The 18,712-nt window shown below is 35.6% G+C and overlaps 1 protein-coding gene across 2 annotated transcripts in view; it reads left to right on the forward strand.

Moving 5' to 3' along the window:
* The window catches only part of camk4 (calcium/calmodulin-dependent protein kinase IV), a 187,194-nt gene that overhangs the window by 60,484 nt on the left and 107,998 nt on the right, over nt 1–18,712 (forward strand). For both annotated transcript variants that reach the window (XM_088629361.1, XM_088629360.1), the window contains one exon: nt 9,892–9,970. In XM_088629361.1, the coding sequence (XP_088485487.1) occupies nt 9,892–9,970 (79 nt within the window). The remainder of the gene's footprint in view (nt 1–9,891; nt 9,971–18,712) is intronic.

Below are 18,712 nucleotides of genomic sequence, written 5' to 3' on the forward strand. Positions count from 1 at the left end.
TCAGTCATGAGGCCAAGCAATTTAAAATGCCACCGAGCACTGAAATTGTAAAATGTGAAGGAATCCTCAAGTCTAGTTTGCCAAGTTCCTCAGGGAAACTTAAAATTTATTGAGAAAACAAATTACATTAATTAAATTGAATAAATTTTCAAAACATTATAGCACAGTAGCTGACAGAAACTAGATAAAAACAAATGGCTAGACAGATCGAAACTGCAAAACTAGATGATGTGCATGTCACTAACAAGTGCATGTCACAAGTGATAATAAGGTCAGGTATTCTCTTGAGTGGGTATATCCACTTGCTGAGTAAAGCCAAAACAATTTAGTATTCTCCAAAAGAAGAAAAGAGTAGGGAGTAAACGTGAATATTCAAATCCCTTTAAGTTAAAATCCTGGTAAAATCAGACACTAGGAAAAAAAGCTCCAGGCTCTTAAAAAATATAGAATTCCACAGGTAATTTGTGGCCTGTATAACAAGCACCACTATTAGACACAAGCTGGAAACAAGCTTCAGTGCCCTGCATTCACATGATTTGGTACTGTAACTGGTACAGTTACAGTAATCATCACAGAGGGTTAAGTCAATGTACAACTACTAGGTCAACTTCTCTACCAAGTCAAGGGATCCATTGTACGCATCATTCTAAGAATGTTTTTCTTACACATCATAATGGATATTATTAATCTGTGCTACTTCTTCACTAGCACTGTTTTATTTTATTTAAATAGATTTAATCTTACATATTCTATATCATGGATTACTAAATGTAATAGTTATGCCATGGACAATAGTGTGGAATCACTTTGGAAATATTGAAATTATAAAGTAATAATCCTACATGTAAATTGTACAATAACATATAACACAACCTTTGATAAAGTGGACAAACTTTTATTCACTTTCAAGCAAAACCCTTTTTTCTTCTCTACTGTCATTGAAAGGAAATATGCTTTGATTAAATTATGACTCAATACGTTAAATCATTCTTCCTCTCATAAATCAAACAGTAGCTTAGAACTCATTAATATACAGGTTTCTGGCACAGCAGAATATTACATTTTAATAATTTATCGGAATGGTACATTCTACAGTCCAAATTGCATATCATAATCCCAAGAGACTGTAAAGCAAATGTAAGAGACTATGGACATTGACAAAATTAAGATAATACAGTGAAGGATGGCAACTTGAAAGTTTGTTTTGTTAAAAAAAAATGTACACTTCAAGTTCAAACATCTAAGATTCATTGTGAATGTAGTAGGTTTTGTTTTGTTAGTGTTCAGTTAAAATAAAAAAAAGTTTCTAATTACAGTAAGTACATGACTGCTCATCTAGAATCATTTGATCTAACAGCATATAGTAAGTGAAATTAGAAGGCTAAAGTGCTCTCAGTAACTATTCAGTAGTAGTAGATCCTAATAAATGTAAGGAGGGACGAGATATACAGAGTGTATTTCGCATAGCTTGCCTGGCAGTGGGAATTGGCAGCCTCACCATAAAGGGAAGGTTACCCAGTCCCCTTCTCAGTCTTGCGAGTATTGAGACAAGACGTTGCTGAAGGGGTGTAGATGGGGTGTTGGGAGAGGCTACAAGAGAGATTTCATCCTGGCTGCGAAACCTATAGACATGTGTGAGATTAGTATCTAACCTTCCTCACAAATTTCTGTTATAACTTTGATTATAATTCCATTAAGTTTACAAATCTAAATTCCAGCATAGACAGGTTAAACACTTGGTTATCATTCAATTTCTTTAAAATCAATAATAACCATCAAATTTCATTGACAACATAAACACAGTTTAATTCAATTAAGTGATCTAGCTTCAATCTGGATTGGTGGTTCAACAATTAGAACTCTCAAATACCACATGGGAGATCTAAGTTTGATCCTTTTACCAGATAGACTTGATGGACTCCTCTTGTTCATAATCTGTTTTATTCTGTCCATCTGTTTTGTAATCTGTTTTGTTATGCCAGGTGATTAAATTATAAATAGGATTGATTATGAAAACTCTTTGTAAGCAGAATAGTTGGTCTTTGTCATCCAGTCTACATTCTTAAAACAGAAAATATTCTGAACAGAAACTATGAAAAACATTTAATAATTGTCTTCTCTATTTGCTTGTTTTTTACATGCAGTGCTTGTTATTTACATTATGTGCTGCAGGATCATCATTTTGTGATTCAAAAACACAGATATATTAATTTAATATATATTTTTTAGGAATTACCTGCTTTCTCGATGGTTAATGTTATTACTTGATTTGGTCCTAAGAGACCTAAATTATCTGGAAGATAGACAAGAACAACGCCATAATGTTTCTGTTTTGTGAGATCTGGATTTTAAACTGTGATAATTGCTATCAGAAATGATACTGTGCTTCAGACTCAGTCAGTAGATTTCACAGTAAAAATTCACAAGACGATTTTCAAATGTTTTCACTGAAGAAAAACAGCTGGAGTTTCCCAACTGGGTGTATATCATACACATTAGTGGAATTTATCACATATTTTTAAAAAAAATCCTTATTTTCTAAGAGAAATTGTAAAATTGTGCAAATCTAGCAATGTCCAGTGTCGGTATAAAAGAAAACTTTTAAAAATGAATTACAGTTTGGGAATCTTAAAAAGGAAATCTTGCTCAAAGCTCTGAAAGCCACCCCGTTCTTTTCCTTTTCTAGTTAACAGGAGCAAAATCAAATTATAAAGCCACTCTAAATATCAAGGATTTTTACGTCTTTTTTTTAGCAATGTCACCTTATCCTTTCATTTGCAAACACCTTAAGTGGCCAATTAAGTTTTTCCCATAGTACTGCATTTTCCTTTACCTTCTAATTATTCTCACCGGATGGATGTAGTGAACTTGCTGTCAGGAATACCATATGTTTTGTGCACTAAGGTTTCACAGTTGGAGAACATTCCAAGAAAGCTTTCCTATTCCTAGTGATGAAGTAAGGACACTTGGCTGGGTGCCTGATTTCAGCCTGCAGTGAAGGAAGCACAGCTGCTCATTGCTTTTAATGGAGAAGTTGTTTCTTTTTCTAATTGCATTAGCTGAGCTGTAAGGCTAAAATAATGTTCTTAGAATTGGAAATGATTGATGAAAAAAAGCTCACAGAAAGGCATCTTGTTTCATTTCCAACCTCTGGGTTCTACATATGATGGAGCATCCTTTCAGCACCTGATGTAGGAAGGTCTCCCCCTCAATGCCCATTTTGACATAGCTATTGATGTGAAATCCTGCATTCCCCATTTATTCTTCTTAGTAAAACACCCACACACCACTGGGAGCTATTGTGTACATTCAGTTACATTTTTTTTCTTCAAGGAGCTTTCTTAAGTCAAATGTCACAAAAGCACTATGAGCTGTTCTTTCAAATATTGTTTGCTGAGGATCCATGATAACAAAGCTCATATAAGTAAACAATTCAGCTTTTTAACCATTGACGGTTGAAAAGCAGGCATTACTGCCCACTTTTTAAAGTAGAAAAGATCCAGAAAACAAAAACTAAGCACATTTCAGAATAATACCATGCATTGAAATGTGTTTCACATCAAAACAGAAGTCTCAAAAAAAGTCTGTTGTTTTTAGCTGAAAAATTAATGTAGGTGTCACGACTATAGTACCTCCCCCTTAAGGGCGCTCTGGCCCTTTCACTTTGGACTTACTTTATGTACCTGTCCCCTGTTTCAGCCTATTCCCAGTCCTCCTTAAAAAGCAGGCACTGATGTTAATCCCTGCTCTGCACTGATCTGCGTATCGTGCGAGTCCGGGACCTGGAAGCGCCTGGTCCCGTTAAGGTTTTATTCTCCGTTCCCACTCCCCTCCTGCCGGTTCCGACCCAGTTCCTGTTTTTAATACCTTGTTGTATGGATCACCTAGCCATGGACTTTTGCCTGTTTTTGGATTCTCCTTTGGACTTATTCTTTGGATTGTTTGCCTCGACCACACCTTCCCCATACACCAGCGCACCAAGGACACACCCCCGTTTACATTCCCGTCTCCTGCATGCCTTTTCCCCCCGTGTTTTCTCACTTTAACCTGGATTGTGTCGTCCGCATAGGGTCCGGAAAGAACTGTCCGTTACAGTAGGTATTCCATTGAATTGAAAAGGCCATAGTGTTTGTCTGAACACTGAACAAATATTAAGTTACTCTAGAAAACCTGCAGGTGTTTGGTCACCTGTGGTGTCACAAAATGATATAGGTACCTACAACAGAGATTTGAACAAATAAATTATACATCTACGGACAGGGATTGTTTATGTGAGTTTTTAAGTGATAAAGCTCCAAAATGTCATGCTGAACATCTAGTATTGGTATCTCCAAGGTTAATACCAAAGAAGCTTTGTTTGACTCAGAGTGGCTGCTGCTGGAACTCTGTATCATGTCCATGGATTAGTTGAACAAATCACTTTTAACGCAGAATGGCTGATTCAAGACATTTTTACTTTCTTCAAATTCAGATTTCTAGTTTTTATTGTTTTTAAAGCCTCATAAAGTGTGAATGTTACAGATACTAGCAGTATTCCATCCCTCTTAAAAGCTGGGGTATCAGGGTCCAGTATAGATCCACAAACTCGCTGGCGGGGCACAAGTAAAAAACAGTCTTAAAACAGACTTATATCTTATATCTACCCAGTGTTCAATCAAAGATCTCAAGTTAAACATAAAAAGAGATGCAGAAATAACCAGAAAGATTTAAAGACCTACTGTAGGGAAACTTTAACAGAATATTTTGTATGTATTTTTGTTTGTATTTTGTATGTAATATACTAGGCAATTTAATTCACTTTATTGCTTTATAGAATGAATGGTTACCAGTGTATGGTGTGGAGCTATAAGTATACTGTAACTATTGGACTGCATTATGTGACATTATTTATAATCATTACCTACTACAGTATGTCAGGGGTCAGGAAACCTTACTTTGAACAGGCTGACAAAAATGTCATATAGTTTTTTACATGCTGCATGCCAGGAATTGGAAGTTGAGGTGAATGCTAACATCTTTAATGACAATAATTCTGAAAATGTTCTACTCCTATTATTTTCATATACACAAGGTGTTAGATCAGTCATTATTTTTATTCAGGCTTTAAATTGACACCATATTCATAGTTCACATACAGACAGTAGGTGGGAAACAGTTTTTCTTCACTCAAGAATTAAGATTATTCAACCTGATTCTCTCCATGCACTATGAAAACTTAAAATATTGACACATTTTATAACCCATATGTAACCAGTGTTGCAGGCATCACAAAATCTGTTTTTTTCTTGCAATCCACATTTTAAGAAGGTATTTAGTGTTTTCAGACAAAATTCAGCATCTACTTGCAACAGCTCTTACATGTGTGCTAGGCATTGTTGACCCCTGTGCTGCATTGCAGAGGAAGTTTTGAACATATAGTCACTGAAGGGACTCGCTTCATCCACCACTGAAGGCAGTGCCCACCTGGGTCATGCACGGCTGCCCTATTATACAGCAGATCAGGTGTAGAAGTGTGAAATTGCTTTATAAATTTAATTAAGGGGGGAGACACAGAAGATTTTATAGGTTTAGCTGGACCAATTTGCCATCTTCTCCCATCTCTTTAGATGCTGCTTTAAAGAGACCTAGAAAACACATCCAGGACCAAATCTGGAGCACCTGTGTTCCTGTTTTAGGAGACAGGCAACATGCACTTAGAAAAGATAGATCAGTGGCAGTGTTGTTCAGTGATGGTGCTGGTCTCAGAATTCATACTGTAAGTATCAATTAATTGAAGAAACAAAAAAAAAAGGCCTTGGTTATTTGTCTTTTCATCAGTGTCCACATTAGAAACATTTTCCAAGTATTAGTTTTCTGTGTTCAATTGTTATTAATGTGCTCATAACCTAATAAGCCAATAAACAGCAAAAATGGACAGATGGCCTCAGATTTACAGTAATTCAACAAAATGAAAATGGTACACATCAAGCACACACAATATGAGAATTACAGTTTTAGGAAATTTAGGAACTAGGGCCTGAATTCAACCATATCATTATCCTGCCCATACAGGGTGCAGTGATATATCATTGACTTTTTGTTTAGTGTTAAGGATTAGTGGACAAGTCAAAGTTTGGAAAATTATCATACCTAAAGTATATACTGTAACTTTGTTATTGTATTTTTTAAGAGGAGGAGAGTTATTTTCAAATACAAGACTGTCCAAATACAGTAGATTTGGAAAATGGATGCCCAGTGTCATAATATCATTTCTCATCTGTCTCATTAAAAAATCTGATAATTGTATAATCCACAACTAGCGTATGCATACATTATCAGCCTTTCAGTATAATTTACACTTTGTAGACTTGTAGCAGTCACAGGGTGTAATATGTGAACATGAGTTATTTTTACATGATCATTAAGTGAATTTCATCACCCAGTGGTTCTCAGTTCCCCTTCGGGGGAGGTTACTTAAACACCTCTCTTCACATTGTTTTTTTTTCTGTTTTTAAATGTATTGTTAAATGAGAAATGTTAGCCATGATAACTAGCTTCATGTAGTAACAGGATTATCTAAGTGCTGGTACCTTTGACTATGATGTTGTGCATGTTTTTTTTTGTACAGATAACTTTTGTAGTGGTGTCAATGCAAGTCCACATTCATATATACGATGCCTGTAAACAGAATTTATTCTGACCTAAAAAAAGTCCTGTTAGCATTAAAGTTAACATAAAAATAAAAAAAGTAAGCACATTTTTACCCCTCCCAAGCATTTTTGTTAATCTTGCAGTTTTAGTATTTGCAAAGTTTAATGAACGATGTATCCCTAGATTTAATTTTTCATCCTCAGACTTATTTTGTGAAATACTAATGAGGGTGCAGAGATCAGCTTTGTTTCAGGAAATAAATGTAGACAATTATTTGATAGAGGTGACTGAAACAAACAGGAAACTGTAGTTACATTGTTTTCCTTATACTTATTTTGGTGCTACCTTGTATTAGTTTTCAGCATTGTGTTTATATTGACAGTAATAGAAGGAAAATGACACCTCAAGTAGAAGTGGAAGAAACTCTGAAATGGTTCTTCCAGTAAACCTACAGTATGTGTTTCTGGAACATGGGGCACAGACAGCCTCGATTCACAAGCTCAGTTGATTTAGAGCTGTTTTATTGTCACCAGACATACATAGTAAAAGACAGATTTAGAAAAAGATGCACTTTTCTGTTTCAGTCAAGGAAACCAGTGCAAATGGAATAATCAAGATGGATAGGTAGATGTTAATTATTTAAAACTTTCATTAACATTTGATACCTGGATTTACTTTGACAAGTTTTAAATACCCATGGTATTTCCTTTTAATATCCCTCTGTTGTAACTGAATGTACAAATAATGCATTTTCAAAAAGTAAAGTTTTGTTTTCTTTCATGCTGAACATGATCACAGATTTGGCTTATGGTACTCCTTATTTGTGCAGTTATCTTCAGATACTTTTAACCATCTCTACGGCTGAGGCAAGAGATACTATTCATGTAGCAAATGTTGGTGGCAGTGTAAGAATGATTAAATAAAACCACCCAGCTAACAAGGAGCTTAGGATGTCCATTGTAGAAATGTATAAATTTCCTCATAATATAATTTGAATGCGTTAAAATTTTGTTTTGTTGCCTTGATGAGAAACTCAAAAAAGCCCTGTTAGTAATTGAATTAAAATTAAATAACCCTTAAGTTCTTCAATTAAATTATCTCCATTACTTTAATTTTATATAATTTTCTTTTAAGAAGAATCATACAGTACTTCTCACTCACAGTGGCATGACTGGTGACAGCTCTTGGGTCAGTTTTGGCCTGGACTGCCTTCTGAGGGGGTTTTGCATGTTCTCTGAGAGCTCTAGTTTCCTCCCAAAAACATAATGGTTGGGTCAGTTATTTTCTCTACATTGCCTCATTATAAGTATACATGTGTGCCCAGCAATAGATTTCTTCCGGGGTGTCACCCTGACTTGTGGTTCTGGGATGGGGTTTCTGATCATGCCTGGATTGTTTTCAAATCTCTCTGTTGATTTTAAAGTTAAGAGGTCTGTGAGAAACAGAAATTAAACATTTTAGCTATTTTGTGTGATGTATTTCACAAGCTAGAGAGAGAGTACTGTATAACTACTACAATATATAGCTACTATGAAAAATGATTCACAAATTAAAACACCTCTTTCTGATAGAAGACATAAAATGTTTGTTCTTTTAATACAAATCCATGAAATGAAAACTGTAGAGTACATTCCAGAAACAGGATATCTGGTAAACAATGAGTGATGTAGCTTTTACTTCATTGATGGAACATTTTTGCTTAGGAATTAAAGCAAACCAATTACAGTTTTGAAAACTGGTAGTAAAATTGTGTCTACTTAGGTCTTTGTACTGTATTTGAATAGTCCACAAACTTTGCATTTGCATACAAATTTACACTATAACCTGCATATGCTGAATTATTGTTAATTAATGTGACTTAATTAGAAAAAAAAGTGAACATTCTTAAAGGTTGTTAACATTTTAGCTTGGTAAAATTTAATTTAAAGAACATTACATGAGTATGTGTGAGATTTCTCTACTTTTGTAGAACATGGTGATTTGCAATGGTAAGATGTTTTATTTTCAGTTTTGCGCAGCGCTTTTCTTCAAATATGTTACGTGGATCCATACTGTGCCCTGTTGGTTGTTCTCTTACCTTTTGTAAAGTCTTCTTTTATGCCTTTATTGTGAAATCAGATTTTAGTGTGCATTTTTTTCCAGGTTTGCCTGTCTGAACATCACACATATTAAATGTGGATACCATAGCAACCATAGGCAGAGAGAGTGATGAAGTAAGATGCCAACTCACAGCACTCAAAAATGATTTCCTAATTAAATATAAACATTGAATCACTCAATATTCTCAGCAAAGAATATTGCAATGCTACAAATATAAACTGTAATCTTAAAAAATAAGGTAAAAAGATTTTGCTCTTTATTGCTCATCTTAAAAGCTCCTAATGCTTTTATTAATATTACTGATGGTACATCTATTTACTGGTAAATAATTATCATTTGTAATTTGTTGTAGGAGCAAAAGTGACAAAATCAAGAGAGCTATCTTAAAGTTCAGAAATCTATGTAATGCGGGAGTTTACATAGAAGAGAAAACTGCTAAATTGACCGTAGTGCAAATACAATATAATATATGCTATCATGAGATGTGAGGGAGGATATGTGCAGTCTGAACCTATGCATTAGGCGGAGTCTTAATCCTGATGTTTTTCTGTTGGTTGCAAAGTAGTTTGAAACATTGATGTTTTTATTCCATATTATTACTTGGTCAAGATTAATGAACAATTTGTATGATGTAGCATTTTATTCCATCTAAAAATTATGGAGTATCAGTGAAAAATTCAACATTAAAAAATTCAAGGTTATTTAAGTCAGGATTTGCTTAAATTTTATTATCAAATACATTATTGTAGATGTTGTTTAACCAAGCTCACTGTACCATTAATATAATATAAATGAAAAAAATATTAAAAGGATACATTCAAAATGCTTTTCAAAAACTCCTTTAGGATATCAAAAAAGTCACAGCCTAACTAACTTTTTTGAAATTCTATTGTTCAAATAGCTGGTTTCATACAGCACAGATTGGCACGGTGTTTATAAAATTAAAAAATATTGTTTAATTAATGAACATTCTGTGATCTTAATACATGTTTAGGCAAATATTTTTAAATATTTAGATTATTTATTATTTATATAAATAATTTATATTATTTATTTAGTATTCACATTTTTATTATAAATAAAAATACATATTTATTTTATAAGGTAGATCTTTCTGTACCACATTGTTTGTTTCCTCACTGTTTTACTCTCTTCACACAGGGGGGCAACATCAGTTGTGTATCGATGTCGACAGAAAGGAACACAAAAGCCCTATGCTGTGAAAATGCTGAAGAAAACAGTAAGTCAACATAATGCTATGTTTGTTCGTTTCTGTAGACAGCACTTTGCTCATCTCCAGCAGTGTGATTCATCCATCAGAAAAGGGCCAATAAATACATCTCTGATTACTGATACCTGGGAATGAGAGGGCTTCATTGAAATGTAGTATAAAATTAAAGGTCAAAGTGAAACATTGCTCTTATTCTCTACCCATTCTTTATGTATGCAATTTATAAAATTCCTATGTTCTTGCCAACATAGGAATTGCTTCTGCAATACAGCTTCCTTCATTTCTTCATTTTAAAATAATTTAACTCCAAAAAGGAACACAGTCTGGGCCAAGGATTAAATTTGGCCCTCTGGTACTGGAAGCATTTGCAATTGTTAAAGCATTACCAAATGGTCCAGACCACTCGACAAGGCAGTATTTGGATGCTATAAGCACCAGCCTCATTAAAATTATGCCAGGGGCACATACATTGCAATACTATACTTAATGAATAATGCATTTAATTTAATTCGGATTTTGGGTAATACGTGTTATGTAATTTACATTTCTTGATAAAAAGCAAGTGCAGGAACATTCTCTTACCTGCATCTATTTTATTACTGTAACTGTTTTTATTCATACTCTATATCCATCCAAACATTTTCAAACGAATTTTCCAATTCAGTTGTTGGGGGGGGCAACCCTGGATTAGAGGAAACAGTTAGAAAATGGCTAGATGGAAACTAAAAGAAGAACTGGCTCTTAGTTTGAGCTCCTGACTAACAGAGTTCCCTGTATAAAAAAACTACCTGGTATGCTTCTTTACAAAAAAATGTCATTTGTCCATAAGAAAAGAAGAGGTCTACCAGACTCACACTCTGTATGTCCTTGTCAGGTTTGTTTTCTGTTCAGCATTCTCCTCCGGTCCTTAGTCTTGCTTCAGTTTATGTTCTTTAGATCCTCTTTCTTACAGCGCTTTTCTATTGTCTCATGTCTTCAGGTCCTTATGTTGCGCTTTCCAGCCTTGGGTCTAGCTGTGGTTGTTTTCCTTTTCTTTTAGCCTCAGGTCTTTGACTGTGGTCTGTTTCCCTCTGTCTGACTCAAAATAGAATAACAGCCACAACAAAACACAGAGTTTGGACTGCGGTAAACTTCTGTCTCTCTGCAGTGCTTCCCCAGCTTCTGGGACATCAGCTATCGGCTTGATAGTCAATATATATAGGCTTGACAGCAATTGTCTGTTGATGTCATCTTGCAAGCTAGCATTCTCTTACAGCCATCTTAGTACAGGCAAAAGTATCCACTAATTGTTTGACACTTCAGGAAAGTACTGCCCTCTAAGGATTGTGCCCCCTGTAGCATCACAGTGATATACGATCTGTTTTTATACTGAATGATATTCAACAACACTCTTATCACATTATTACAGAAGATGATGTCCCTTGGAACCTAGACAGTGTGAAATTCTATCTTGGTGGGAGCTCCAGTGTTTTGGCATAGTGTGTTTTTCTACTGTCTCAGGAGAGGTGCTGCAGTAGTTTCAGTGATCAGAACACAGGAGGGGCAGATATGTACTCCTCACACCTTATCAATTTAACATTTTGAGTTAATAAATATTGGATTTTTCCAGTTCAGTTATGTTTGAATTTTTACTTAATCCCCTACTTTGAGTGGACAGCTCAAGATAAGACATATGCAAGACTTTAAGTGTTCATGAGATGAGAAGGAATTTTAAAGGCTTTGTTAGACTCGCCCTGGCTGTTGCTCAGCGGGGCAAGTTAGCTTAAATATCACTGAAAAAGTTTATTCCATACTGGAAAGAGAAGAAAAGAAACAGTGTTTAGGCACATCTAAAGAAGCCGAAACATTGTGTTTTTCTTCTCTTTTCAGCAAGGAATAAACCTTTACTTGTTACTTTATGTATGATAACATTGCAACTATCTATGGTTACATGTGTAATTGCTAGGTAATTGTATACTTAATGTAAAGTCTAATTGCATATGCTACCATATTTATACAAAGCAAATCAGGCACTTAATTTGCATTTTTATATGATTGTAAAGATTGTGATTGTAAAATGGCAAAATAAAAAATGTAATTATTAAAAAATCTTCAGTGATGCACAACTACAATAATAGTAACTATAACCTTCTCTCAGGCATTGTAGCTCTAAGATGATATGAATGACTCATTTGTGTTACATTCTACATAAATCATGGCATGTTTTTAATTAAATAAAAACTTCTGTTTACCATCTCAGTAATTAGAACCTTTTAACCTTAAGGTGTACGAACTGAAATGAGTTGTGAAATCCTTTTTAAATGTGAGATTTAATTGTGAACTCCTGTTGCGTGTAAATGCATATTGTGAAATTGACTTAATGTTTAACCTGAGCAGAAAAGTTTCTTGAATGTGACGCATTGCACCCTTATTCAGTTATCAAAGGTAGAAATTTTTTGATAATTGTATTTTTTCTTTTGCATTCCATTTTTTCTATTTATTCCACTATTTGGAATAGTCAAACTACTAACCTAGGGAACATGAAAACTGTGGACATTGCATCCCCTAAGACATGGACTGCAAAGTCCATTGGTTTCCTCTTAGCTCATAGCACAACCAGGAGAACATCATGTGAAGTTGGAGAATAGACAAAGCCTCACTCATTACTTCTGCTCCTACACGTCTGCATGGAATGTCAAAAATGATAAAAGTAACTTTTAGTGAACTGTGCAGCAACAAAATTGGAAACACTTGCTTAGTGATTCAAATGATAGATTCCTGCAATCCATGCAGAAGCTTTTACCAGAAGACATGCTTGGCAACTCCACTTAATTGCATTTATCCGAATCCAGACAACATCCTAACGCTTGATGTTAACTCCATTAATTACAACCTGTTTAACTTTCATTAGTGCCTAACCTCCTATAACTGGCCAGCCTTTATTACTTTCCATCTTTATTCTGCAATTGAAAATGTGTCAAAGCTGAGATACTGTATAAAGACCATTCACTGGTGCTGCATTATTTTAGGACATTCAGTAAATTCTTGGTTTTAATATTCTGTAGCTGATATTATTTAGTAGAACTTCATGCACAGAATAATCATGGAAACAAGAAAAAAGCAGCACTTCTGCAGGATAAAAAATTGAATGTCATGTTTAAGTGTATGGAGGTGATGCTTATAAAGCATTGCTTTGCTTAATTGCTAATGTAGAAAAAACTTTTAAAATTATATCAGAAATCTTATTTAATTGATGTTCTATTTTTCCACAGATTTTTTTTATTCCCTAAAATAACTTACAGAATTGTTGATATGCTTAGCAGTTTACACATAGGTAAATGTGTTTTATTAAAATATAAGATAACTTACATTTGTGATGAATTGCTTAGAGATCTTGTGTTTTCAGGACACATTGTTTATAGAACAATTAAATAACACTTAAAAATGGCCCTGAGTGGTAGGTAACACTTTGAGGCACTACAGAAATATTATGTAAATTCTGTATATTCCCTGGCGTAGGTCTGGTGAAAGTGCAATTAATCAGATTCAAACCTGGACAGACAAAATATTTATTAAATTAAAGTTAAAAAGTTGTTAAAAATTAATAAAATAACACAATTACACAATATAAAACAAAATATCAAAATCATATATATACAGTGCCTTGCGAAAGTATTCGGCACCCTTGAACTTTTCAACCTTTTGCCACATTTCAGGCTTCAAACATAAAGATATAAATTTTTTATTTTATGTGAAGAATCACCAACAAGTGGGACACAATTGTGAAGTGGAACGAAATCTATTGGATTTTTGAAACTTTTTTAACTAATAAAAAAATGAAAAGTGGGGCGTGCAAAATTATTCGGCCCCCTTGCGTTAATACTTTGTAGAGCCACCTTTTGCTGCGATTACAGCTGCAAGTCGCTTGGGGTATGTCTCTATCAGTTTTGCACATCGAGAGACTGAAATTCTTGCCCATTCTTCCTTGCAAAACAGCTCGAGCTCAGTGAGGTTGGATGGAGAGCGTTTGTGAACAGCAGTTTTCAGCTCTTTCCAAAGATTCTCGATTGGATTCAGGTCTGGACTTTGACTTGGCCATTCAAACACCTGGATACGTTTATTTGTGAACCATTCCTTTGTAGATTTTGCTGTATGTTTGGGATCATTGTCTTGTTGGAAGATAAATCTCCGTCCCAGTTTCAGGTCTTTTGCAGACTCCAACAGGTTTTCATCCAGAATGGTCCTGTATTTGGCTGCATCCATCTTCCCCTCAATTTTAACCATCTTCCCTGTCCCTGCTGAAGAAAAGCAGGCCCAAACCATGATGCTGCCACCACCATGTTTGACAGTGGGGATGGTGTGTTGAGGGTGATGAGCTGTGTTGCTTTTACGCCAAACATATCGTTTTGCATTGTGGCCAAAAAGTTCGATTTTGGTTTCATCTGACCAGAGCACCTTCTTCCACATGTTTGGGGTGTCTCCCAGGTGGCTTGTGGCAAACTTTAGACGAGACTTTTTATGGATATCTTTGAGAAATGGCTTTCTTCTTGCCACTCTTCCATAAAGGCCAGATTTGTGCAGTGTAAGACTGATTGTTGTCCTATGGACAGACTCTCCCACCTCAGCTGTAGTTCTCTGCAGTTCATCCAGAGTGATCATGGGCCTCTTGGCTGCATCTCTGATCAGTCTTCTCCTTGTCTGAGCTGAAAGTTTAGAGGGACGGCCAGGTCTTGGTAGATTTGCAGTGGTCTGATACTCCTTCCATTTCAAGATGATCGCTTGCACAGTGCTCCTTGGGATGTTTGAAGCTTGGGAAATCTTTTTGTATCCAAATCCGGCTTTAAACTTCTCCACAACAGTATTACGGACCTGCCTGGTGTGTTCCTTGGTCTTCATGATGCTCTCTGCGCTTTCAACAGAACCTTGAGACTATCACAGAGCAGGTGCATTTATACAGAGACTTGATTACACACAGGTGGATTCTATTTATCACCATCAGTCATTTAGGACAACATTGGATCATTCAGAGATCCTCGCTGAACTTCTGGAGTGAGTTTGCTGCACTGAAAGTAAAGGGGCCGAATAATTTTGCACGCCCCACTTTTCATTTTTTTATTAGTTAAAAAAGTTTCAAAAATCCAATAGATTTCGTTCCACTTCACAATTGTGTCCCACTTGTTGGTGATTCTTCACATAAAATAAAAAATTTATATCTTTAAGTTTGAAGCCTGAAATGTGGCAAAAGGTTGAAAAGTTCAAGGGGGCCGAATACTTTCGCAAGGCACTGTATATAAAGCTGTGTTTCAGAGGTCTGTGTTTTACAGATCCAGAAACTCAAGATGCTACCTGAAACACTATACAATTCCTAAACAGGCCAAAAAGAGAACCAATCCTGTGACCTAAATAAAAGAATATAAATTAAGACTAAACCTCCCCTTCTACAACATGGATACCCAAAAGTGAATGGGAATCTATCTCACTATTCTAAAGATGGATCACCAAGCTAGAACATTTTTAGTCTGAGGACTCCACAATACAGGAAATCAAAATGTTGTGTTCCTTTTTCTCTCTGTGTCCTTCGTTTCTGTCTTCCTGCTGCTTCACTCTCTGTCGTATTTGTCTTTTTATGTTGTGTTTCTAGGCTCTGAATGACATCTCTAATGATTTATCATGAGGTTAATTAACCAGAGTCAAGTAGAAAATCCTCTTTGATCATCTATGTTTACCTGTCTCTCAGCTCACCTTCAGCTAGGCAAACACCTCAAATGATATGGAGTTTCCAAACTTTGACAATAAAGCCTATAAATAGAGAATGAGTTTTTAACCCCTATATTGTAAGAATATAGAACAGGAAAGGTTTGTGGAAGACAGGTGCTGATAAGCAATCATTTAAAAAAAGACAGATGCTAGTGTTTTAACTATACGTTATTTCAAGGTTCTACCATTTGCTGTTGCAGTAGACAGAATCTGTTTATTTTTCTTTACCCAATTTCCACATAATATCTGCCTTCCTATCCAGCAGCCATATCAAACCTGCAGCTCTCAAATGGATATCCACTGAAGCTAAGCAGGGTTGTGCCTGGTCAGTACCTGGATGGGAGACCTCCTTGGGAAGCTATGGTTGCTGCTGGAAGTGGTGTCAGTGGGACCAGCAGGGGGCACCCACCCTGCAGTCCATGTGGGTGTTAATGCCCCGGTAAAGTGGTGGAGACACTATAGTGGGCTCTGTCTTTCAGATGAGACATTAAACTGAGGTCCTGTCTCTCCCAGGCAGATCCCTGGGCATTTCTCAATAAGACTAGGGAGTTATCCTGGTGTCCGGGCCAAATTTCCCCCCTCAGCCTTTACCGTGGCATCCAAATTGTCCCCATGTATGATTGGCTTGCACTTGCCCTGTGATGGACTGGTGCCCTGTCCAGAGTATACCCTTGCACTCGTTGCTCGCCGGGTAGGCTCCGGCTTCCGTATAAAGCGGATTGGTAAATGACATGACATGACCCATCCTTCTTCCTCTCTTCTGTTCTGTTTGGCACCATTGGTCATTTAATTGCTCCATCCTATGCTCTTGCCAGCTGTGCATTCAGTAAGCACAAGATGAAAATGGCATGTTTGCATATTTGAGCTCCTCTTTCAAAGTGGAAATTCATTATCTATCTTTTTCTTTGATTCAATTTTATTTTGTTTTTCTCATTTTCATAACAAGTTGCACTCTGTGTTCAGTGCAGAAAGAACATGTGAAACTAATTCTGGCTGTACCCTTTGTACTTTAAACTATAAAAAGCAGAATAGCAAATAAAAATCACAGTTTTTTTTTCTCCTGAGGAAATATACAGATAGCTCTAAGTAACATTCAGAGGATTAAGGAGTAAACTTTTGTGATGCTGAAATCAGTAGGTAAATGTTTTTTTTTTACAATTTTGACATTTAATTTGATTATTTCAAAGTGGGAATTCAGATTAATATAGCACTTTTTTGTTTTGTTTCCTTTTTTGTTTTAATGTATCACATTTTTTATGTACATACGGTATGAAAGACTAAGAACGCAGAAGTCTTCTCAACCCACCTGACCTTTTTTGCATGTTTGGTGGTTGCTTATAGTTCCAACAACATCTTCAAACAATTGTTCCATAGAGTTGTCAAGGGCAGGTAGATTATTCCAAAAACCTGCAACTATGTAAATAGGTGTTTTCTTTCTAGTCCTATGAGGATTTTGCATAATTGAATTAGATCCACACCGATCATTCCCTCTGTTGAAAAAGATTCAGTTTCTGAATCTTGAACTTTAGAACTTGTCTTAAGTTAACATTCCTTTCAGAACAGAATTTTTTTCTGGTTGTACTACTTTGAACTCTTTCTTGAGCTTCAGTATGCCTTTTGGTAACATAAAGACATGAACTGAATACAAAGGTTTAATTGACAAATTTCAAATATCAAATTCAGCATTAGCCCAATTATCACTTGCCCACATCTTCACAAGATGTGTAGTGGAAGATAATCTTGAGTCAAACACATAGCCCCAAATATTCTGATAGAAAAAGCTGTTTAAAGGGTAGATTTCCACAAATGACAACAGGTATATATAGTATACTGTTTAGGAATATTTCAAAACGTTACTTCATATGTTTTTTATTCTTTTACTGTATCCCACTAATGTTAAGTCAGCTTTCAAGAATATAAAATCAAAAGAAAAATGTTGCCTTAAATTTGGCTTGATAAACAGTATCCAGAAGGAATAAACATTTTGGGTACAGATTATTTAAAATGTAAATAAAGTGCAAACTCTCCCTGATGGAGAAGGGAATATGGGATCTTGCTTTCTCTGAAGTCAGTAGGGATGTAACCCCGGCGTTCTGGCCAAATATCCCATTGACCCTTACCGATCATGGCCTCCTAATAATCTCCATCTATGAATTGGCTTCATTACTCTGCTCTCCTCCCCACTGATAGCTGATGTGTGGTGAACGTTCTGGAGCACTATGGCTGCCGTCGCATCACCCAGGTGGATGCTGCACATTGGTGGTGGTGGAGGGGAGTCCCCATTACCTGTAAAGCGCTTTGAGTGGAGTGTCCAGAAAAGCGCTATATAAGTGTAAGCAATTATTATTATTATTATTATTATTATTTTTATTATTATTGTTATTATTACTACTACTTTATCAGAAGTGAGTTACTGCTTCCTTAAGCTAGACGAGGAGTTTGTTATAACTCACAATGGTGGATAAATACTGTTTGTATTGCATCCCCTGGCTGTAGATACCCCTTGGTGCAAACTTTTTCTCTAAATAGAAATATCACCACTATAAGGAAGATGTTGATTTTTTAAATATAGGTGTTTTTTGTTCATTTATTTTAATTAGGCAGATATAACTAGTGTTTTTCCATTCTCCTTCAGAATCTGCTATATCCAGACTACTGTTATTACAATATTTCATTCATAATACCTAGAGTTCATTCTCAAAATTGTACAAAGGGAACAGAATGCAACCTGATAAATGAACCATGATTATTTTCCTAATTTATTTCAAGAGGGTTTTCCAAATGTATTCATTGCTTGCAAACACAAAAACACAGGAAATTGGTGTTATATGTCCTATTTGTTGTCTAATGTAATGTTGAATGTTCTATGCTTTATAAATGCCCTTGTCTTGAGGACATGGAAATGAGTAGTTGATATCGTTTTCCTGTAATTTCAGTTTTTACTTGATTAACAATGCGCCATGTGTGTTCCCCTTGATTCCCTGTTGATATTTCTGATTTATTCACCCGCTGTAC

The sequence above is a fragment of the Lepisosteus platostomus genome, chromosome 4 (assembly GCF_059453375.1).
Source record: "Lepisosteus platostomus isolate fLepPlt1 chromosome 4, fLepPlt1.hap1, whole genome shotgun sequence".
NCBI lineage: Eukaryota > Metazoa > Chordata > Actinopteri > Semionotiformes > Lepisosteidae > Lepisosteus > Lepisosteus platostomus.